The following is a 24,745-nucleotide window of genomic DNA, read 5'->3' as shown; positions in this document are numbered from 1 at the left end:
GCTCTTCTCCAATACCACAGCACAAATGAGTTGATTTTCTTCCTCCCTGCTTTCTTCACTGTCCAGCTCTCACATCCGTATGTGGTGATGGCGAATAAAAGATCTTCATTGGCTGCCCATTCGCTTCCGAGCTCAATATAAGGCGTTGGTTATTACCTATAAAGCCCTAAATGGCTTGGGCCCAGGATACCTAAAGGACCGCCTCTCCCCGTACATTCCGCCTCGCACCCTCAGAACATCTGGGCAGCAATTACTGAAGGTGCCTGGGGCCAGGTTAGCTTCCACGTCGCGGAGGACATTTTCCACAGCTGCCCCAGCCCTTTGGAATACGCTGCCCATTGAGCTCCGCTCATCTACCACCCTGGCCCAATTTAGGAAGGACCTCAAAACCTTCCTATTCCAGCAGGCATTCCCCGATTAAAGATCCTGTGGGCCTCCCTCCTCTTCCGTGGCCATGAGGATGGGCTATTGGGGGCATTTTATCTGTTTTTAAGATGCTGTATTTTTATTGTATGTTTTTAATCTTTTGTAATTTGATTGTATTGTGTTTTGTATTTTGTAAGCCGCCTTGATCTTTTGGAAGGGCGGGATATAAATAAAATTTCATTTCATTTCATTTCACAATGGATTGAACTATTCTAACTTTAGTGCTCTGTTGTAGATCTTTACTCTTTGGGATCTGGTCTAGTTCTTTCATGGCTGCCCTTCCCATTCCTAGTCTTCTTCTGATTTCTTGACTGAAGTATCCATTCTTATCAGTGTTTGATCCAAGGTATGGGAACACTTTAACCATTTCAGTTTCCCCAGAGGAAGTTGAAAGGCTCTCCCTACATCTTAGCTGCTATCACCCCGGCCTCAGGGGGAAAGAAGAGGCAGGCACAGCTCCACCATACCTAGCCCCAGAGGCAGACAGAAGACCCTCCCTCCATACCAACTGCCACCATCCTGGCCTTGGAGAGAAGAACTGGCAGTATTTGTTGGACTTGATCTCCTCCCCCATTGCCACGCCCTTGTCCTTTTGTATCCTATCTTTTTAGACTGTAAGCCTGATGGCAGGGAACTGTCAAATAAACAATCTGTAGGGCATTCTGAGAGCCTTTGTGGCTGAAGAGCAGAATATAAATAGTAATAACAAATAAATACATAATCTAGGTTGAACTTGTGTAGAATTCCTGTGGTCATTATTTTTGTTTTCTTTATCTTCAGCAGTAAGCCTGCCTTTGCACTTTCTTCTTTGATCTTTCTTAGTATTTGTCCCAAGTCTATGACGTTTTCTGCTAGTAGTATGGTATGGTATGGTATTTTAGATTGTTGATGTTCATTCCTCCTGCCTTTACTCCTCCTCCTCCTCTTCATGAGTCTAAACATGCTTTTCCTATGATATTTTCTGCATACAAGTTGAACAAATAGGGTGAGATAATGTAGCCTTGCCTGATCCCTTTGCCTATTGGGAACCAAAAAAGTTGGCCGTGATCAAATAAAAGTTAAAAACAGTAATATAAATGTAAACCCCTGCTTCTTAGTGATGCTCAAAATGGAGGCCATTTTGGAATTCCTCCAGGAAAGAAGGCAGAAATGGAGGACAGGTCCTGGAAAAGGAGGACCTCAGGTCACTCTGTCTCTTTCATCAGCTTCTGATGCACTTCTGGAGGGAAGCATTCCAATTCGCAATCTGATTTGATGGTTATTTAATGCAGCTATAAGAAGTAATTTAGATATAAGACATCGACTAGGAAAGATGATACAAAAATTACTTTTAAGCAAGAATGTAAAGCGGTCGTATTACATTTCCCTTCTGTATTTTCAAATGACGCTGTTGCTGACGTTTTGTGTTCTATTCATTTGATATCACCTATTTGTTTTTATATAATGATTTTTTGAGTTCTTAAAAAAATGGTATCCTATACAAAACTAATCATGGCCAAAAAAGGCATATGTATGTATACTTTAGTTTATTTTAGAATTATTTTAAGAGATGTTTTGGTTTTATGTCCCCTGTTTACTCTCAGGCTGCATCCACTGTGGAGAAATAACCCGGTTTGGCAGCGCTTTAGCGCTTTATCAGGCTGAAAGCTATGGAATTCTGGGAGTTGGAGTTTGTTGTGGAGCTCTGGGCCCACAACAAACTCCAGCTCCCAGAATTCCATAGCCTTGAGCCAAACAAAGAGTTAAACCGCTGCCAAACCGGGTTATTTCTCCACTGTGGATGCAGCCTAAGAGAGGGATTCGTTTCACTTCACAAAAGGAAACCGGAAGTGTCTATTGAAAGCTTAAGAGAATAACGTAACGCGACGCGACCCCTTTTGCTGGTCCTTCCCTCATTTGCTCACTAGATGGCGCTGCGGCCGCGTTTGGGGTGCAATTCGCACAATACGCATGCGCCTTTTAAGCCGAGCCAGGCTAAGCCTACTCTTCAGCTACCCCACCGGAAGCGGAAGTGCCTGAGAGAGACTAGATTGGAAACCCTAGTCATAGTGGTGATACAGATAGCGCTATGGCGGCCTCGAGTCTCCCGCCGCTGCCCTCGCAGCTGAAGCCCGTCCAGCATTTCCTGAGGACCGCGCAGGAGCTCGAGAAGCGCGAGCCTGTGGTGGCCTATTACTGTAAGTGAGAAAGGCGTCAGCGGCCGGCAAGGGCCCCGCCCACTTCGAACTTGGGCCGCGCTGCCCCGCCCCCTCCCTTTCTTCCGTTAGTGGGAGGAGCCAAAGGCGCTCCTGCTGGCGCCCCCTTCGCACTTCGAGTGCGCATGTGCAGGGACACTTAAGGGTGCTGCTGTAGCATCTGCGGTGAAAGTCCTGGAAAGCTGTTATAGATCCCCCACGAAGCCCCCGCATCCCTTAATAATAATAATAATAATATTTATTTCTGCCTCTATAAGATGGAGGCGGCTTACAATAATAATAAAAAACATACAGTACAATAAAACAAATCCCATTGTCCCCCCGACAAATCATAATTCCAACATAATAATAACAATAATAATAACAATATAATTTATTTATGTTTAGGCTTTTCCTGAGGGAATCAGGGCGGATTACAAAAAACAAATATAACAATAAAACATAACAAAATGCAAACTTTTAAGATACAGATTTTGTTTATTTGTTTATTTATTTATATGATAATATATATATTTTTAAAAGTACATTGAAAAGGATTTTTAAACTGGTCCAACATCCCAGCCGGTCCTTATAGCGATTCCCTAAACGCCTGTGTGAACAGCTAGGTCTTCACTGCTGGCGGAAGGCCCTCAAGGAGGGAGCCCTTCTCATCTCCTGGGCAGGGAGCTCCAGAGTCTGGGGGCAGCCACTGAGAAGGCCCTCAGCCGTGTTGGGAGGGAGAGAAGGGCCTCTCCAGAGGGTCTCAGAGTCCATGCCAGTCCAGACAAGGAGAAACCGTCTGCCAAATAGTGTGGCCCTGAGCCATGTAGGGCTTTGTATGTAATTACCAGCACCTTGAATTCTGTCTGGAAACAAACTGGCAGCCAATGAAGCTGTTTTGCATATCTAAAACTTGTACGCCAGCTGCACCCATTCCTTGAGCAGCCAGATTTGGCCACGGTGGTACATGCCTTGGTTACATCTCGTTTGGACTCCTGTAATGGGCTCTACATGGGGCTGCTTTTGAAAATTATTCGGAAAATTCAGCTGGTTTAAAGAGCTGCTGCCAGGCTGTCATACATACTCCAGTCCTAAGGACTGCAGCTCACCTTTGGCACAACTTCTGGCCTCTTAAGATGCATGAGTCATTTAAACAGCTTACCTCCAAAGTGACCTGAAGCACCTTTATTTTGGCCTGTCTGTTTGGGCTCTAAAAGCATATGAAGACACCCCACGGAAGGTGCTTTAAACATGTGAGAGGACTCCGGGACACAGGCACACGCAGGTTTGTGGTGAAAGGGAATCGCCATTTTGAGCATGGTCAGATGTGACTGTCAGGTTTTTTTTAAAAAGGCAGAGTACATTTTGTTCTGATATTAGAAGCTTTTTTGCTTGACTCGATTCTCCCACTTTATTGCAATACAATGCTTGTGAACCCCATTTTGCCTCATGCACACTTAACGTCAGTGCTCTGGACAGACCTGTTCAACTTAAGATATGAGTCTCAGGTTGCAAATCATTTGTCCACCTCAACTCATGGTGACCCTGCGGTTGAGACAACTCCAAGGGCCCCTGTCCTCAGCTCTGCTCAGGTCCTGTAAATTCAGGCCCCTGGCTTCCCTCATTGAGTAACCATCTGGCGTGTGATCTTCCTCTGTTTCTACTGCTCTCTACCTTCCCCAGCATCATTGTCTGTCTTAATGATTCATGCCTTCTCATGATATGGCCAAAATACAACAGCCTCAGTTTAGTCATCTTGGCTTCCAGGGAAAGTTGAGGCTTGATTTGTTCTGGAACCCATTTGTTTGTCTTTTGGGCTCCCCATGGTATATCCAGCACTCTTTTCCAACTCAAATGAATTAATTTTCTTCCTACCCTCTTTCTTCACTGTCCAGCTCTCACATCCATACATAAATACAGTTGGCATTGATCAATCCTCACTTTGATGTTCAGAGTTATCTGTTTACATTTAGGATCTTGTTCAGTTCAGTTCCTTCATAGCTTCCCTTCCCATTCCTATTCTTCTAATTTCTTGATTGTAGCCTCTGTTTTGATCAGTATTTGATGCAGGATATGGGAACTCTTTGGCTATTTTCTCATTATTTAGGATGAATTCTTGTAGAACTTCTGTTGTCATTATTTTAGGTTTTCTTTTAACATTCAGCATTAATTCTACCTTGGCAATTTCCTTCTTAGCCTTCTTCAGTAATTGTTCCAAGATTTTGTTGGTTTATGTTAGTAGTAGACTCCCCTGTCCTTTCTCACAGACTTCAGGTCCCCAGTCTTGAATATTCATGGAGGGGTGACCTCCATTACTTTCAATGGGGTGTGCCCCTGCAGCGCACGCTCCGCACACGTTTGCAGGCACACGCCCTATTCAAGGCTATGGGGCTTGGATATTGGCAAGTTTTCACGGGGGGAGGGGGGCGGAACAGATCCCCCGCGAAAATGGAGGGCCGTCTGTATTGTCCCATCTGCTTATCTTAAGTTGTTGATATTCTTTCCTCAGCTCTTCACTCCTCCTGTTCCTGAGTCTAAACCTGCTCTGCATGTGATACTTTCTGCATATAGGTTGAATAGGTAGGGTGATTTATTCAGCCTTGTATGACCCCTTTGTTGACTGGGAACCATTCTGTTTCTCCATACTCTGTTCTAATAGTAACCTGTTGTCCTAAATACAGATTCCTCATCCAGGCTATCAAATGTGATGGCACTCCCATCTTTTAAGGATATTCCATAGCCTTTCATGATCTAGCTCACATCACTAGTCCCAGCTTCTGCCAACCTAGCAGTTCGAAAGCATGTAAAAGTGCAAGTAGATAAATAAGTACTGGTGGGAAAGTAACAGTGTTCCATGCAGCCATGCTGGCCACATGATCACAGAAAACATTCAGGGGTAGCTATGTTGGCCAGTTAACAAATACAAACAAAAATCCACCAGTGATACCTTTATTGGCCATCCAAAATGCATAATATACTTGTAAGCTTTCGAAGCTCCATGGGCTTCTTTATCAGGCAAGATGTTACAAATAAAATAGGAGGGGGGGAAATACCACATTGTAGCTACAACAGGGGAATCCATTGTCTTCTGCCTACAAAGAGGCATGTGACCTCACTGGAATGGAGACATACAGTGGATCCTTGCCTTACGTCAGTTCCAGACCCCCACCCCCCCCGTGTAAGGCGAATTCCGCCTATGCTTGAGCCCCATTCACTTGAATGGGGCTTGTGCATGTGGTGGTGCGGCGGCGCAGGCACACACCCCATTTATCTGGATGGGACGTGCTGCCCCATGCGCTCCCGCGTAGCTTGAGCACATACGCTCAAAGCCGCGTATAGCGCGCCCACGTTATATGCGGGCGCACTGTATTGGATTTCAAAAGAGCGGTCCCTGTTGAGATGCATTTAAGCACTCCCCAAGCAGTTTAAAATGTGTAACCTAGTTGCCCCCAACAAACTGGATACTGCTGGTGCTACTCCTGCTTGGGCCTCTGCCTTCCAAGTGCCTTCTAAGAAGCAGAGCCCTCCCTCCAGTTCATCTGGTGCCATCAAACCACAGAGGGAGAGATGCAGGCCCAGCTCCATTGGGCCTGGCCTAGATTAAGCAGCAGAGCCCTCCCTCCAGTCCATCTTCCTTGGTCCAGGCCTCAGAGGGAGAGAAGAACAGCTGGATTTGATCACCCTTCCCCACCACCATTCCCTTCTCCTGTTATGTCATGTCTTTTTAGATTGCAAGCCTGAGGGCAGGGAACCGTGTAATTAAAAATAATAATAATTGTAAGCCACTCTGAGAACCTTTAAGGCTGAAGGGCGGGGTATAAATACCACTAAATAAATAAATAATTTTAGCGGCCTTGGAAGGATGCAAGCCTGAGTCAAGCTTGAGTCCTTGGCTGGTATTGAAATTGCAACCTTGTGGTTTGTGAGTGAGTCGCTGCAGTACAGGCATTTAACCACTGCGCCACCAAAATATGACATGAACTACGGTCCTGAAAAATTTAAAGACCATGTAAAAATATATATATTTGTACTATTAAGCTTAATTGAACTGGAAGCAGAAAAATTCTAGAGCAAAGCCAGAGATGTTGTCAGGAAGAATACAATAAGATGCTGTCTGTAGCAAAAAGGACAGGGAAGCCACATTGGATAACAACTGAACCTCTTCAAAAAGTTAAGGACAAATGAGAAGCAAAAGTAAATGGTGATAGAAGTAGTATCAGAATTTTGAATGCCAGTTTATTTCTGGGCACAATTCAAAGTGCTGGTTATGACCTATAAAGCCCTATATGGCTCAGGTCCACGCTATTTGACAGACCGTATCTCCCTGTATGAACTGACCCAGGCTCTGAGATCCTATGAAGAGGCCTTTCTTTCCGTTCCACCACCATCACAAGCACAGTTGGTGGGAACCTTGGAGACTGCCCCTAGACTCTGGAACTCCCTTCCCAAGGAAACCAGAATGGTTCCTTCCTTGTTGGCCTTCCGCCAACAGGCAAAGATCTACCTGTTCAACAGGCTTTTAAAATGGAATGTTTGTAAAGGACTGGCTTGGGATGTTGTTTCATTTTTAAATATTTTATACGGTTTTATCTTTTTAAAATATATTTTATTCTTTAAATAGCTGTCTATTTTAACATTGTAATAATTTAATTCTTTTTAATGAACCTCTTTTTTATGTTTTTAATTGTTCTTTGAATATCATAAAGCTGCTCTGAGTCCCAGTTCTGGGAAGAGAGTGGGATACAAAATAAATATAGTAATAATAATGATGATGATGATGCAACTATTTAGAAACCCATGCATAGGGACAAAAGGAACTAATATAATAATCATTGCAGAGAACTAAGAGGTGAAAACAACAAAAAAAGTAGAAGAAAACCTTCCACAAGATCTGAGAATTCAAAGGGAAATTTAAACCAAGGGTAGGATGATAGATGACCAGCAGGGGAATAAACGAGATAATTAAGAAGAAATAAAAAGTCAATGGACACAATACACTAAAGAACTATGTAAAAGAGATGAAAAGATAACAGATTCAATCAAGTGAGAACAATTTGAAGAGTGAAGTGGAAGGTACACTTAAAGCACTTGGGAGATATAAATCACCAGGATCATATGGCATGCCATTAGAGATGTTTCAAGCTACAGAGACAAAAATCACTCAAATTTTAACTAAAATATGAAAAACGAAACAATGGCCCGCAGTTTGGAGATATTCAATATACATTCTAATCCCCAGGAATCGGGACATCAGGGAGTGCAGCAATCAGCAAGACATTGCCTTAATATCCCATACAGGCAAGATGATGCTCAAAATTTTACAAAGAAAGATTTTTACATATATGAAGCAATAAATCAGAGATGTTCAAGCTGGGTTCAGAGGAATAAAAGGCACTTGGATCATATTGTGAACATACACTGAATAATGGAGCACACCAAAGGTTTAAGAAGAAAATCAGTTTGTTCTTTATGGATTATAGCAAAGCCTTTGTGTGAAAACATACATATGCATTGTTCTTAAAGTAATTAGTGTGCAACAATGTTTCACTATCCTGTTGTAAAACCTATACTGTACTCAAGAGACAAGGTCAGTGTAGGGCAGAATATGGAGGGATGGAATGGTTTCCAGTTGGCAAGGCGGTGAGGCAAGGCTGCATTTTAACATCTAAGGTATGCAGATGAGAACATACTTGGTTGCTGTTATGTGCCTTCAAGTCAATTCTGACTTATGGTGACCCTAAAGGGAACTTATCATGGTTTTATTTATTTTTTATTTTTTTACCAATATTTGTTCAGAGGTTTGCCATTGCCTTTCTCTTGGGCTGAGAGCATGCGACTTGCCCAAAGTCACCCAATGGATTTCATGGCTGAGCTCGAATCGAAACCCGGCCTCCTTAGTCATAGCCCAACACTGAAACCACTAGAACACACATCATCTTTGAAATAATGTTCTGCAGACGTTGTCAGTAGCATTACAGTATATGGCCTGATGCATCTTGCAAGAATGGCAAGGAGGTTAAAAGTGATAACATACCAAAAAAAAAAAAGGATGAAAATGGTTTCTATTGCATTTTGAAAAGTAGTTAAATCCTCTTAGTTTTACCAATTACATTTCAGACTTGCAAAGCTTTATGGTAACATGTGTAACTCATTTTTTCAATTAATTGTCTTGTAAAACAAGCTGCTTCCCTGAAAGAACATCATGTTCTACTGTAGTTCATAGTTCTTAAAGTGCATATGTAAGTCATTTGACACAGTTTTGAACATTGTCTTGTCCCTCAAAAGCAAATAATTGGGTCCAGTGCAGAGGTTGGCAGCCTTGTGCCTGCACATAGCAGTGGTACAGGGAGTGAATGACAATTCTGCTCTGAGATCCTTTCAACACCTCTGAAAACACAATTAGGTCTGTTTTGCAATTCTGCCACTTTCCTTCAGCTCTTTCAGTATGCATTTTTAAAAAAGTTTGTAGGTGATCCACAATGAGTGTTGGGTGATTTTAAACATCTTGGCTTGGTTGCCAGTGAGATCAAAATAATGTTTAGTGCTTGTAAAGTGGGCCTTGGTATCTGCTGGGGTTTGGTTACAGGACATCCCGTAGATACCAAAATCCATGGATGTTCAAGTCCCACTAAATACAATGGATAATAAAATGGTATCCATTATATAAAATGGCAAAATCAATGTTTGCTTTTCAGTATTTATATAATTTTTGAATCTCTCCAAGCTGTGGATGCTTGAATCCATGGTTAAAGAATCCATGGATATGGAGGATTGACTAGTTTAAACGGGGGGGGGGGGGGGGATCCAGAGTGGCCCATTAGGTGCACAAAACACCTCAGAAATGTGTGTGAAGAGCAAGGGAACCCCCTCAACAGCATGTTTTGAGGCAAAGGGAGGGGGAGGTCCTGAAAACCTTATGATCACATATTTGCAAAGAATGATAACAGTGGATAATTTGTATTTTATAGAGAAGGTTGGCCAAAGCTTGTCTTAGGGCTTCCATTTCTGGCAACAATCAACCATAAAATATACTTCACCCTAGAAGTTAGTGTAGCACTGTATGGTTATACAGTCATAGGGGATCCGTTCCGGACACACACACCCCACGAAAACAGAGGTATGCATATATCCAAGCCCCATAGGCTTGAATGGGGCATGTGCCCACAAGCGCACACAGGACGTGCACCGCAGGAGCACACCCCATTGGAAACAATGGGGGTCACCCCTCTGTGAGTATTAAAGGTCGTGGATCCCAGATCCGTGAGTTAGGAGGGGCGACTATAGTTAGAGCAAAAGACTAGTGTAAACAACTGTTCCCATCACCCTTTCCATTCCTTGGCAATGTTCTCAATGCTCCAGAAAAATAAATTCAAGAGAAATATTTAGGCCCTATTATTATGGGTTAAAGCTACTTTAGGCCCTAGCTCACCAATAACATTTAGAGTTTTTAATCTTTCTCCACTTGTTTTGTTTATTCTGAAGAAGAGACTTTGCCTGTTTGTAAACTGTTTTAACAGCTTGTCAGAGAGCTGTTTAAGAGTGAAATCTACTCAGATTGTTAAAAACAGGTCCCCCCCTTTGAGGTTTGTGTTTGTGTTTGTTTTTTGAAATTTGAAATGTTTGCGATTTGTATTGCTTTTCAGTATACTGTCTAAACTGTTCAGAAGCAATTAGAACAGGTTTCCACATGTAGGCAGTATCAGCTCACTGATCAAACAGCTCATGTAGAAGAAGTATTCTGTAGTTTATTAATTCTTAAAAACCAGTCTCATGACGCCATGAGATTGCATAGCATAGCAGCTGTCGTGCCATTTCTAATAGAGTCCAGGAACTGAGATTTTACTGAAAGGTATTTTGTGGAGCTGGGCATGACTATTAGAGAGAAACTATGGATAAAATATATTCAACTGAAATACTGAGGCTGGTAGCAGATTGATTAAATAAGCTTTTGTCTAAGCAAGCATAATAGTTTGACAATGCTTGTTATGTAACTGTTCCTCAAAATAACAGGTAGAGAAAGAGCAAGCTATGAATAGCATGCTCCCCCCAGAAGCTACTGAAAGGCCCTCAAGAGCCCCTCTCCAAAACAAGATTTTTGAAAACGTTCGAAATGTTCTTCTTGCCTTCTAGAGGGATTGGAACATAATTTTTGCCATGTATGAGGAGGATGGGCTTGAAGTGCAATGGAGTGCATCCATTGGTACGGATCCTGTTCTCTGGAGCAGCAGAAAACAAGCTTGCTCCCTCCTCAATATGACATTATTTAAATAGGGCTATCATATCACCTCTTAAAACTTCTCTTCTCCAGATTAAATATCCCCAGCTCCCTAATGCATTCCTCATAGGGCATGGTTTCAAGACCCTTCACCATTTTAGTCCCCTTCCTTTGGACACGCTCCAGTTTCTCAATTTCCTTTTTGAATTGTGATGCCCAGAACTGGACACAGTATTCCAGGTGGAGCCTGACCAAAGCAAAATACAGTGGCACTATATTCTGGGTGTTGGTGGTTTTTTCCCCCTCAGAATCAGGAGTGACCTGATTTTAAAAGGTCTCTTAAGGGCCTGAAACCATCAGGATAATAGGGTAGGATTTTGTTTGCCACATTCACCCCATAATGGGTGCAGGGGGGTATTTTGACGTAACCAAATGAAAGAAATTTAAAGGGAGTTGTGTGATATCCCATGAGAGTTGTTTGTAGCTGTCTTACTTGAAGTGGTTGCCCATTCCAGCTTTAAATAGCAAGTTTTTAGGAGCTGGCCACTGATACAGAGCATAGCATCTCATGTATTTAATCAACAAGTTAAGATATATATTGTTTGCTTCTGAGCAGGTCCATTTTTAAAAAGGTAATTTGCAGGTGTTGATTTCTATGGCAGTATTGGAACACAGTCCAGTGAAATAGCACTGAATGATGAAGTTGACAGGCCTAATGTAACCTTTATTGTAAACATATCAAGCCAAGAATGGTTGCACGCTAACAGCATAGCGTTATTTCAGCTGGCTGAAATATATGAACAACATTGTAAACTTTAGATTTACCATATAATTTTATAGATCATTGTTCACTTTAGATTGTTCACACTGTTGGCATTGTTGATTTTTACTCTGCTGCTGGTACTGTATTTTTATTTTTTATTTTTTTTTGCACTGGTTCTTTTTGCAACATTTGTAAAAAATAAATAAAACATCAAAGACTTTCCATTCCATTTAAAGGTTATTCTTTGGGACCATTTAAAAAGGTACGCTTTGAGAACTGTATATTCCACCTGCTCCCAAATGAAGGTATCTAGAGTGGCCTGTTCTCCTTCCATTTAAAATTTAAATTTTTTTAAATTGTTTGTTTTTTAAAAAATGTATCTACATTTTAATACTTTCATATTGTTTTTAACTTGTATGTTTAAAATTTGTTGCTAGCCTCTTTGAGTCCCTATATCAGGAGAAAGGCAGGATATAAATAAATAAATAAAATAATAATCTCAGAGCACAGATGGGACATTTTGATTTGTTTGTTTGACCCTTCAGACTGCTACACAGAGTTTCAAATTCTTTAAACATCCATCCACTTTCAGTAGCTTATCATGTTGTATGGTGGTGATTTCAGGTCCATATTTTTGTTTGTCTTTGGCAGGATACAGACCGCCAATTTGGGGCAGACTGCAGCCGCCCCATTGCGCACCGTATTGGGGCCAGGGCAGCCACAGTGGCAGCCCAAACGCCCCAATACGGCGCTTTTCGGGACCAGGGTGGAGCGGCAAAATGCCGCTCCTCCTTGGTCCCGAAAAGGGGTGTCCTTGGGGCTTCATGCCCCAGGATACCTCGGGAGCCGCAGCCAGGGGAGAAAGGGGCTACTCGGCCCCTTTCCCCCTGGTGCCATTCCCTTGGCAATCTAGTTGCCACAGAAACGAGGCGCCCTCTGGGAAGGAGCTCCATTTCAGAGCTCCTTCCAGCACCACTGAAAGGGCGCCACAAGCGCCCTGTGGCAGCGCCAGGATGTGACGGCCATGCCACGCCATTTGGATGCGCCGCGCCTGTCATGTCAAAATGGCGGCACCCATGTAGACAGGGTGCCGCCATATTGACTTCCTGGCGACGTACTAGGGTTAGGGAGCGTCTAAAAAGGATGCTCCCAGGCAACCCTAGTATGTCGCCAGGATGTACTAAAAGGCCCATCTGTACAGGGCCATGGTTACTAAACACATGATACTGGCATGGTATCAGATTAAGAAATCTCAGTATGGCATATGTTTTGTATGCTCATCTGTCATCCTCATTGAATCTTGTTTCTTACAGGCCGTTTGTATGCTATGCAGGCAGGTATGAAGATTGATAGTAAAAATCCAGAATGTCGCAAATTTTTGTGCAAGCTCATGGATCAACTTGAAGCTGTAAGTAAATCTGTTTTGGTGTTAATGTTGGTATTGTTTATAGAAACATGGAGACAATTGCTTTGTATATCTTCTTGCATAAACATGAATACAATTTTTTTTTGCTACTAACAGCTATTTCCTTCATTATATTTTTCTCCATGGCACTTTTCTCTGCAGGATCCCCAGAGCATCTCACAGAGAGAGAAGAATTTATAGTAAGGGAAGGAGAGTAAGAGGAGGAAAAGGCTGAATGAGTATTATGCTAGGGCAGTGCTTCTCAATTATTTTCTGTCATGCCCCCCCTAGGAAGAAGAAAACATTTCGCGCCCCCCACGCGACTGTAAATAGTATCATGTCCCACTCACAAACACGCTTAGCATTTGAAACAGAACAGGCAGCCTCTTGTGCCCGCAAACTACATGTCCCACTCACAAGCACGCTTAGCATTTGAAACAGAACAGGCGGCCTCTTGTGCCGGCAAACTACATGTCCCACTCACAAGCACGCTTAGCATTTGAAACAGAACAGGCATTCTCCTGGAGGGTTTCCCACAGGGTTGCCATAAGCCAGAAATTCTGACATACTCCAGCTCCCAGAATTCCATAGCCTTGAGTCAGAAAAGATTTAAAGCATTGCCAGCCAAACTGGGTTACTTCTCCAGTGTGGATGCAGCGTGATGGGCTCCCTCCTGGGCTCCCTTTTGCCTCCCCCTCAGCCCCCCTCATGGCCCCTACAAGTCCTGCCTTCCCTCTTGTTGGGAAATGCAGGCCTGGGCCAAGGGGGGAGTTGGGCACACAACAACAACAACAACAGAGGAGGGGAGGGGGAGGGTGGAGCAAAAAGAAGGAAAGGGAAAAAGAAGACAAGGAGAAGAAGAAGAAGAATAGGAAAAAAAATAAACAGAGGAGGAGGAACGGGAAGAAAAGGAAGAGGGGAGGAGGAGGGGAAGAGGAAGAGAAAGAGGGGAAGAAAATAGGCGGAAGAGGAGGTCGGGAGAGAAAGAGGGAGAAACAGAATAGAGGAGGAGGAGGGGAAAGAGGAAGAGAACAGGGGGAAAAAGAGGTAAGCAGCTTGCCTGCAATTTTCAAAGCCCTCTCCAGGCTCCAGCCTTGGGCCCGCGCGAGGCTCGAAAGAGAGGCAGTCTCCTCTCTTCAGGCTGGCTGGCCAATGGGGAAGACTGGGCTGGGGCAGGTCCTGCAGCAGGAGCCAGGCTGTCCAGCCATTGGCCAGGCCAGCCTGAACAGCAAGAACCTCGCGCCCCCCTTTATGGAGCCTCGCGCCCCCCCTGGGGGGCGGCCCCACTATTTGAGAAAAACGTGCTTGCTAGGGAAAGAGAAGGAAAAAATGTTGGGTCCAAAATGCACTGCAGAATAATCCATCTTTGAGACCACTTTAACTGCCTGGTTCATGCTAAGGAATTCTGAAAACTGTTTGTGAGACATTTAGTATTTTCTGTCAGAGAGTTCTGATGCCAAAATAACTAACATTCCCGAGATTCCTTAGTTACTGAGCCAGGGGAGTTAAAGACAGTCTCAAACTGGATTATTTTGCAGTGCATTTTGGACCTTGGTTTGATTCCCAGTTCATAGGCAGCATTTAAACCAGGATGGGTAAAGCATGGCTTATTGCACATGGAGCCCCCAGTTAACCTACAGTGTACCCCGGGATACGAAGCACCGCGTTACGAAATTTCGGGATACGAAAATTCTATAGGAAAAAAAACTGTTCCGGGTTTACGGTTTTTTTTTTTTTTTTTTTTTTTTTTTTTTGGCTTCGAAAAAAATTTTGGTGCTTTTCGGCGCTTTTTCGCCACCAAATCGCGGCTTCCAGCGCTAGCGCCTATGGCTTTTTCGGCTTTCGAAGATTTCGGGTTACGAAGGGCGCCGCCGGAACGATTATTTTGTACCCGGGTACCACGGAGGTGGTAACACTGATTTTATTTTATTTATTTGAAGTATCTATCTTTCACTTCAGTTCATGCATTGAGCGTATTACAAGAGGTAAATGGTTTAACATTAAATGCTCATTAGAACACATTTGAAACCATGCTAAAACATTGTCTTAAGAAAAGCCTAAACTACAGACAATTTAAAAAGAGCCGCCCCCCCTCCCCTGGTTTAAAGCCAAAGGCCATGAGAAATTAAATGGACTTACCTGCCCACTGGAAGCTTGAAAAGGATGGAACCAGTCTGTTCTGTCCTTTGGAAGGGATTCTATATCAGTATGCCTGTACCAGAGAAAGGCCTTTTGTGTGCTTCAATTTGTCTCACAGGGTGTAGGACCATGCAGTTGGAACCTCTGCTGGGGGTGTATAAATTTCAAGCAGGCTCAAATCATAGGTTGGAAGAGAGCACAAGGGCTATCAGTCCAGCCCCGCTGCCATGGAGGAATACACAATCAAAGCACTCTCTTTAAATTGCCATCCAGCCTCGTTAAAACCTCCACAGAAGGAGACTTCACACACTGTCAGGGAGTGTGTTCCATTGTCAAACAGCTCTTACTGTCAAGACATTCTGCCTAATGTTGAGGTGGAATCTCTTTTCTGTAGCTTGAATTTGTTGCTCCATTTCTAATTTGGAGCACACAGAAAACAAGCTTGCTCATCCTCAATATTACACCCTCTCTCAGATATTTTAATAAGGCTATTATGCTACCTCTTAACCTTGTCTTCTCCAGACTAAACATGCTCCTCTAGCAAAGAGTACACTGCAGTACTAACTAATTGTAAACCTCTGTGTTGGTTCTGTCCTCCCTAATAAAGGGCCTAGCTGGTGTGCTACTCAAAGCTGAGAAAGAGCATTCTGCTCTGGCCAAGGCAGCAATTTGGCCTCCAAGAACAGTTCCAAACTATACACTTGTTCTGTCAGAGAGAGGGTACAGGCATGCCAAACAGGTTGTTACAGAGTTTTGCCTTTTTGGGATTGAGTCTAAATTTTTACCCCATACCCATTCTGCTCTGTATTCAAACAAAGGTACCTTGTAGCCTTCTTTGTATTGGTTATAAATGACCCCTTTGTATTGATTAAAATGGGAGTCCAGTAAGACCTTTCCCCATATTTTGGTCTGATTTAAAAGTGCCTTGTTGATCCAAGAATAAAATAATAAATAAAAATTTTTTTTATATGCCGCCCTTCTCATACGATCAGGGCGGCTTACAACAGATTAAAACAATTGACAAGTCAATTTAATACACAGATTAAATCAATAAACAGCAAAAAAGCCCCAGCCCAACCTCTTGGCCACGCGAAAGAGAGGGAGGCCCACAGGATATTATTCGGGGAATGCTGTGGAATAGGAGGTTTTAGATCCTTCTAAATTGGGCCCAGTGTAGTAGACGAGCGGAGCTCTGTGGGCAGCGCGGTTCCAAAGGGCTGGGGCAGCTATGGAAAAATGTCTCCGGTGGTGGAGGCTAACCTAGCCCCAGACACCCTTCAGTAGCTGTGCCAGACTTCTGAGGTGCGAGGCGGATGTACGGGGAGAGAGGCGGGTCCTTTAGGATTCCTGGGCCCAAGCCATTTAGGGCTTTATAGGTAATTACCAACACCTTTATTGAGCTCGGAAGCGAATGGGCAGCCATGGAGATCTTTTAGAACCGGTTTATATGGCTGGCCCTGGGAGCGCCAGTGACCAGCCGGGGTGCCCTATTCTGCACCCTCTGCAGCTTCGAGTTTGGTATAAGGGTTGCCCCATGTAGAGTACATTGCAGAAATCCAGTCTCGAAGTTACAGAGCATGTACAACAGTTTTCTAGGTCCCTCTGGGCCAGGTATGGGCGCAGCTGGGAACCTGTCAATCACCGAACGCTGATAACAGGGTCTTGACCGTCGCATTCACTGAGCAGTAGGTGAAGCGACGAGTCAGAAGCACCCCCAGACTGCGCACGGAGTCCTTCACAGGGAGCGTGAACCGTTCAGGACAGGTGGAAACACCGCCATTCCTGGACCAGGAGAACTCTCACTAGTACCTCCGTTTTCTCTGGATTCAGTTTGAGTCGGTTTTCCCTCATTCCAGCCCATTACTGACTCTGAGTATGTGGGGCAATGTTGCAATGCCTCACAGCATGTTTAGGCCTTATGCAAAGAAATGGGATGGCAGGAATGGCCCTCCAATCTATGAGGAAGAGTGGTGGGAGCTGTGTGAGATTCCAAGACCTGTGTAAGCTGCTTATCCTCAAAGCCAACATGATATGGTGAGGGGGGATGCAAGTATAAGGATAATTCAGATCTTGTTGTGCGCCTTCAAGTCGTTTTCAATTTATGGCAGCCTTAAGGTGTGAACCTATCGAGGGGATTTTCTTGGTAAGATTTGCTCAGAGTGTCTTGCCTATCCCTTTCTTTTGGGGTTGAGATAGTGTGACCTGCCGAAGGCCATTCATTGGGTTTCCATGGCTGAACACGGATTTGAGTACCGGATTCAAAAACCATTACATCATGCTGGATCTGATCTAATAAAAATATTTTTGAGCTCACATTATGTATATGGATCTTTTGAAATGTGTTTCATCCATATAAAAAAGCTGATTAGACTTCACCTGAACTTGCTTACTTCAGAATAATTGGATTTATTATAGGGCTTTGGACAGCTGTGCAGACTTCCCTATCCATTCATTTATTGAAAAATCTAAATAGGGGCATATGGTCACTTAGACACAAATAACAAGTTTTGGTTTCTATGCCCAATTGTATCAAGGATTGGAGGGTGTTTGTAACAATGGTCTGTCCACTTTAACCAACCCAAGAAGCTTTGTTGTTGTTGTTAGCGGTTATTTTATAGCACCATTGATTATGGGGCACTTTACAAGGAAAAGGGGTCCTGCCAAAGACCTACAATCTAAACTTTATACAGAAAGAGAGCGCAAGAAAAGAAGATAGAAATAATAAAAAATGTAAGGTCTGCAATCCAATTGTAACAGATTATCTAGTTAAAATACAACATAATAAAGCAAAACTGTCAAAAACACATTAATTAAAATATACAAGATTATAAAAAAAATCTAAACTAACGGGTGTTACAGACTGCCCCTTTGGGGCGGCCTGTAGGCGTCCTTTCCTCGCCGGATCGTGGGCCTTAGCTGCCAGAACGGCAGCCTCCAAGCCTGATCCGCCACTTTCCAGGCTGCTTCCCCCGGCCTGGAAAGGGGTGTCCTTGGGCTTCAAGCCCCAAGGACTCCCCGGGGTGGCGGGCGGGGAGGTAGAAAGGGGCCCGCTCAGCCCCTTTTCCCTTGTGTCGCTGGCGCAGCCATCTAAGGCTGCGCCCGCACACACAAACCACAATACAAACTCCGCGGGAGGAGCTCCGTTCGGAGCCTCCTTTCGGCTACCTTCTAGCACCGCGGAAAGGGCGTTTCTATTCGCCCTCGTGCAGAGCAAAAGAAGTCACAATCCGCGCCGCCCGTTTGGAGGCGGTGTATTCGTGAGCGTCGAATGGCGGCCCCCGTATGGAACGGGCGCTGACATTTTGTACGCCTGGGGATTGTATTGCGGGTTAGGTGCGTGCATAAGGCAGCACTTTCCCTAACCCTAGTACGTCCCAGGACGTACTTTACGCCCATCTGTAGGGGCCTAAAGATTCCAAAGCTTTGAAAAACACAGAAGTTTTAATTGAGTTTCCAAATATGAGGGAAACGCAGTCTTGCTATCCATTCATGGAAGCATTCTAGGATTATGAAACTGAACAACACAAGAATGAGCCGCCAAAGAGGAGGAAACCCTTGGGTGAGAAGCCTAGAGTTCTTAGAATTCAGATCTTGAGCAAGATGGTAAAATAAGTGCTGTGAAAGATGGTGGGGGAGCTAGGTTGTGTAGGGCTTTGAAAGTTAACAAGACGCTTAACTGAGATATGGGTAACCCGTGAAGTGATATCAACGTGGGAAACATGCGCAAAACGACAGGCCAGAAAGATAATCTTAGCAGCAGAATGTTGATGGAAACCAGAGGACTAAGTAAGATAATCAAAGACCAGTCAACAGAAGATTACAATAATCAAGGCAGGAAGGAAATTACCAGGACATGAAATGAGGTCTTACCGAGGAGTCAGGAGGAAAAAATAAGGTCTGATTTTGGCAGTGTTATAAAGAAAAAAGTTGACATTACTTTGTTACATCCTCCATGTGAAAAACAAAAACAAGAGTAAACACAGGAGCATGGAATAACATAACTGTGATTTACAGATATCAGTGAAAACTGTTACTGTGATTTTAAATACCTGTGATTTCAAAACTTGATTTCTGTGCTCTGTACACTATTTTGGAGCTCGTAACAGAATGAATCACAGTCACAGAAAAGTTAGCAGTTCACAGTTTGGAGGCTCAGAGTAGCAGAATGAATCACAGTTACAGAAAAAGTAGCAGTTCACAGTTTGCGAGCTCAGTAGCAGAATGAATCACAGTCACTGAAAAAAGTAGCCGTTCTGTGAAAATCACAGTTTGGGAGCTCAAGAGCAGAATGTGTGGCTGCATCCACACTGCAGAAATATAAATCATCCGTTTCAATCCACTTTCAGTGCCATGGCCCATCCCACGGATTCTGGGATTTGTAGTTTGTTGTGGCACCAGAACTTGTTGACAGGGAAGCCTATGTCTCACTCACAAAACTACACTTTCCATAATTCCACAGCACTGAGCCATGGCATTTAAAGTGGTGCCAAACTGATTATTTCTGCGTGTGGATTGCAGCACAGTCACTGCAAAAAGTAGCAGTTCTGTGAAAATCATAGTTTGGAGCTCGTAGCAGAATGGAATCACCAGTCACTGAAAAGTAAGTAGCAGTTCTGTGAAAATCACAGTTTGAGCAGTCAGTAAACAGAATGAATCACAGCCACAGAAAAAGTAGCAGTTCACAGTTTGGAGGCTCGCGTAGCAGACATGAATCACATTCACGAAAAAAGTAGCAGTTCTGTGAAAATCCAGTTTGGAGCTCAGTAACAGAATGATCACGTCACTGAAAATCACAGTTTTGCCTGCAAGCCAGTCACAGTTCCAAACTGTGACTAGTAATATCTGTGAAAAAGTAACAGTTCGTGATTCTATTCCATTCTCTAGTAAAAAAATAAAGTCAAGGATAAATGGGAACCTATTAGTAGTAGTAGTGATGAAAGAGGAATGTATATTATAAAGACAATTCTAGAGGAAAATTATAGTAGGTCTGTCTTTGCCATGTTAAGTCTCGGTGACAATGAAGCATTCATGCTGTGAGATACTGAAAGACATGACTGTAAGATGATATTCAACGTCAAAGAGCATTCTGGAGAAATACATCTGAGTAGTTATCAGAATAAAAATGATATTGAAACACCGTACAAACTAAAATGCCCAAAGAGAGTATATATACGCGGAGGAAACAAACAAAGGGCGCAAACGAACAGAACCTTGTGGAACTTCACCTCGAAAGAAACAGAAGAAGACCCATGTCCTCCAGTGTTACCACATGAATGGACAGCCTTAGAGATAGATGAGAACACAACTGAGGACTTGACTAAGGTAAACCCTAGGTTGTGAAGTGCTCCCCCAAAAGAGCACGATCAGCTGTGTCAAAGGCTGAGGGAGATCAAGGTAGGTAAGGACTGCTATAGGCCTTTTGACTTGGCGTGAAGGAGATCATCTGCGGTCTTTGTAAGAACTCTCTCTGCAGAGTGAGAGCAAAATCCAGACTGAAAAGGATCCATTCCAGAAATACACGAAGTCAGTCAAAGCAATATATATAAGTAACATGTTCCTAAGCTTTTGAGAAAAAAGCGCAGTCGTTGAAAACAGGATGATACTTAGAAGATGGATCAAGTGAAGGCTCTAAAATAGAGAAATGATCGCAGTTTATGTTCGAAGGAAATAAGCCAGAAAGGGGGACATTAATACTATGGAGACAGAGGTGGGAGATCCCGGGGCAGCAGTGATTACAGAAGCCAAAGGAACAAGATCTAGAAAGCAAGTAGAACAGATGTGAAACATCAACAGTTCAGCATACCAAAACATTGAGGGGAACGTTAGACGAAACAAACATTTGATATGTGGGTAATGAAGAAGGCGCAGCAATATCAGAACAGATAAGTTTCAATTTTTAGTAACTATCCAAGGGTATCCGTTCCAGACCCTCACATGGATACCAAATCCATGGCGGATGCTCAAGTCTCAAAAAAGGGTGTGGTGACCAGCCCAGCAGGATTCCTGGGAGAGGAAGGTTCCCCGGTCATGGAACAGCAAGAAAGAAAAAGGCGGATGAAGTGGGGGATGAAGAAAGTGGCCATCAAGGGTTTCCTGCTGTTGCCTGGGGTGCCTCATCTGCACAGCCCTGGAATCAGGAGAGAAGTGCTGTCCAGGGACGCGGGAAAGGGTTGGCAGATGCTTGGAGGGCCCCAAGTCACTTTATCCCAGGAAAACCTGGTGGGGGAGGAGAAGGGACCCCTGACCCACCATGGCATGCCCTTTTTCAGGGAAACCATGTCACGAGGTGGTTTGCGGCCAGCGGTGGCAGATTCCTGGGCTGTGGTCGGTGGCCAGAGCAGTGTGAGGCGATGTAGCAAGCAGTAGCATGGCACCAAACTGAGGGGGACCTCATCCCCCTTCCCAGTTCCCTCTCCATCTTCCTCTTTCTTCTTCCTCCTGCTTTGCTACCTTCCCATCTTATTCTTCTTCCTCCTCTTCTTTTTCTAGCACCACTGCCTCTCTTCCCAAATCCATCTCCCGAGAAGAGCCAGCTGAGAATCGGGGGTGGGGGGAGGTTTCCCTCAGAGTCGAAGCCAGCCTTCCGAGGCCCTCTTGCTTGGGCATTCCCCAACATCAGGCACCTGGGGAGGCCGGGCCATAGGCCAAGGAACACCATACTGTGTTGACAAACAAAGGGCGAAACTATCAAGAGTTATAAATAATTAATAATAATAATAATAATAATAATAATATGATTTATTTGTTATACCGCTTTTCCTCTACGATCAAACGCGGTTTACAGCATACATATGCATATACCTATTGAAGTTTGAAGTTACATTTGGGTAAAGAAATAGCTAAGACCAAGGAACTAATAGAGTTGAAGGAAAACAGGAAGAGACCCAATGCTTGTGATTAGCCCTCAGGATTAACAGAATGAAGCTTTCAAAAGGAGCGAGCAACAGAGTACTGAGGGGTGGGACTATGAGCAAGAGCAAAAGAAAAAAGATGAGATCAAAGAAAATTCAAATAAGATATAGGAGAAACAATACTTAATAAGAACAAAATCAAACAGTGGCCAAAGTATCAGGTATTAAGCTTGAAACCCAGAAAAAAGTCAAAGAAGAAAAGAAAAAAGATAGCATGGGGATTTTTGGAATCATCCACCTGAATATTAAATCACCCATAATAACAATGGGAATATCATCTGAGAGAAAGGAAAATCAACCAAGAATCAAATCAGAAATAAAAGTTGAATGGGCCAGATAGGACATTAAATGACAACGACTGCAGGCACCGAGGTGAAAGAATCTCATATCATTGGCCTCAAAAGAAGATAAACTGTTGGTTGGTGGAAGAAAAAAAATGAAAACTGGAATGAGCTAAGTATGAAAAATTCACTCCACCTCACCCCTACCTCCTGGAGAAAAGGAGGTCCTCCAAAGGAGTGGGCAGCTGAAGAAGTACAGTACCATGGGCGAGCAAGAAGCCAGGTTTGGGTAAGAGCAAGGAGGTGAAAATGTCTGGAGAGAAATAATAAATCATGAACCGTAGCAACTTTAGCTCGTTCCATAGGGCAAGAAAAGAGAAGCTGCGAAGAAGGAAGACATGGATAGATATCAGATTGTTAGAAGAAATCCTGGATGCGGGGAGAAAACTGATAGAGAAGATATGGGTAGGAATGGAATGTATTGTATTCAAATTAAATGTTGATATTCCAAGAAGTATCAGATTTTCATCTGAACTTGACCCCTCTACTGTCAGTCCTCAGTATTACAGGGCCTCTATTTAGTTAACGTATGAAACTATGTAGCCAGATCGGGGCTGTGGCAGCCACGTGCCATGGCCCCTGATCTGGCCTTCCCAGGTCGTGAAAAAGGAGCCGCAAAAAGTGGTAGACGCGCGGACTACGGCTTTACGGTGCTCTCTTCAGTGCTGCATCATGAAGCCAGCGCCAGAGGAATGCCACATGGCATGCGGGTGTGTGTGATGTGTCACACCGTCTTAGGGGCGGAGGCAGGCATGCCATCATATGGACGCTATGCCCCGACCCCACCTCCAAACCAGCCTTTAGGCCAGTCTGCACAGGGCCATACTTGGTGTTAGAAATAGACTGCCATTCTCATATTTTCTTAGTTTTTGGCAACAACACAGAATATAAGAGAAGGTCCAAATCCTTTGTTTTTGTTTTGTAAGCTAAACTAGAATTTTCCCTAAATGCCAACAGTAAGTCTATTCAGGTGCTTAAATCCACCTGTTGTAACTGTAAGTGTATTTACTTGCTGATTTATAGGAAACCTGAGGCTTTCTGGACCGTACATCAACATGAAAAGAGGCTCGGATGATTGGTTTATGAGGACACTGCTTGACTCAAGAAGCAGAGAAAATCTTCCGGAAGTGATCAAGAGTCAGTAGGTTGAACGAGGGGTTTTCATTCAGATTCGTTCATCTTATATTAAATGCTCCAAGCTGTTTCACAGGAAGAAACTTCTATAGCTTGGTGACCTTCAGTGGTTACCAAAAAAAGTTACGAGTTAGAAAATCTTGATTCTATATAGGTGCTAATTAAGGTGTGAGATAGGCAGCAAAGTAGTTGTATGGTTTTAACATGGTCTATGACTCTTGAGGCCTAGGGTTAAAATCCCCATTAGCCATGGAAACTCACTGAGTAGTGACATTGTACAAGTCAATGTCTCTAAACCACAGAGGAAGACAAAGCAAAAAAAACCACCTCTGAGCCAAATCTTAGGAGAAGAAGAAGAAAACCCTGTGATAAGTTCATCTCAGGAGACCATGCCAGAAATGACTTGAAGGCACACAAGAGGGCAAAAGTGCTAGAACTGCTAGAATCCCGACTGTGATGACTTACTCTAGCTATACTACTCTAGCTAAGTAACATAGTACTGTATGTATTTATTTTTTGAAGAATGAGAATGTTTTTTTACTTCATCTTTTTTTAAGGAAGTAAGTAAAGTAAATAACTAAAACAGCATTGGGGACGGGTCTCCTCCCCACAAAAAACGCAGTATAGAATTATGAACAGTACTTTGATAAGGTCACCATCCCACACAACCATTTTTTCTTCTGTTGTACATGCTCCTTTTGTGTTTTTGCACTTTCTGACAAAACCTTTCCCAATGCTACCATGATTTTTTTAAAGAAGTGAAGTACAGTTGTTGAATTCCAGGACCTTTCTAGGAAAACATTTAAATTTCCCACACAATTTACACCTTTAACACTTGACAATGATCCAGACAGTAAGTGGCTTGTAAATTGTATTGAAGACCAAAATGATGATACTTATTGTAGACAAAGCTGTTCAGGTAATGTCACGAATCTAGCTAGATTGCACAAGAAGGCAAGGGCCCAGTTTCAGGAACAATTTACTTTTAACAAGCCATCAGTGGGAGCTCCCCTCAAACCAGAAGATTCTTACTATCCATTGCCATAGCATGAGTCATAACAAGAGCACCACAGTTGACAGGAAAGGAATGTGTAGGCTAACCTCATTCTCTTGGCACCCCCTGCCCCAGTGTACAGACATGCAGTAACGGTTTTGAGTATAGCAGGTGCTTTGTCTCTGAAGGAAACTCAAAGCAAGAGGTATGAGAGCTAGAAATCTAGGATACAGTATTTCCTTG

General features: G+C 43.4%; 1 protein-coding gene across 1 annotated transcript in view; it reads left to right on the top strand.

The window, feature by feature from the left end:
- Nucleotides 1-2,414: 2,414 nt before the first annotated feature.
- Nucleotides 2,415-24,745, top strand: part of VTA1 (vesicle trafficking 1) — a 45,380-nt gene continuing 23,049 nt past the window's right edge. Inside the window, exons 1-2 of the mRNA XM_042473391.1 lie at nucleotides 2,415-2,603; nucleotides 12,892-12,986. Of these exons, the coding sequence (XP_042329325.1) occupies nucleotides 2,495-2,603; nucleotides 12,892-12,986 (204 nt within the window). The 5' untranslated portion in view covers nucleotides 2,415-2,494. The remainder of the gene's footprint in view (nucleotides 2,604-12,891; nucleotides 12,987-24,745) is intronic.

Source organism: Sceloporus undulatus, chromosome 1 (assembly GCF_019175285.1).
Source record: "Sceloporus undulatus isolate JIND9_A2432 ecotype Alabama chromosome 1, SceUnd_v1.1, whole genome shotgun sequence".
NCBI classification, from domain to species: Eukaryota; Metazoa; Chordata; class Lepidosauria; order Squamata; family Phrynosomatidae; genus Sceloporus; species Sceloporus undulatus.
The sequence above is the reverse complement of the archived record's forward strand: the minus strand, read 5'-3'. Positions and strand labels throughout refer to the sequence as shown.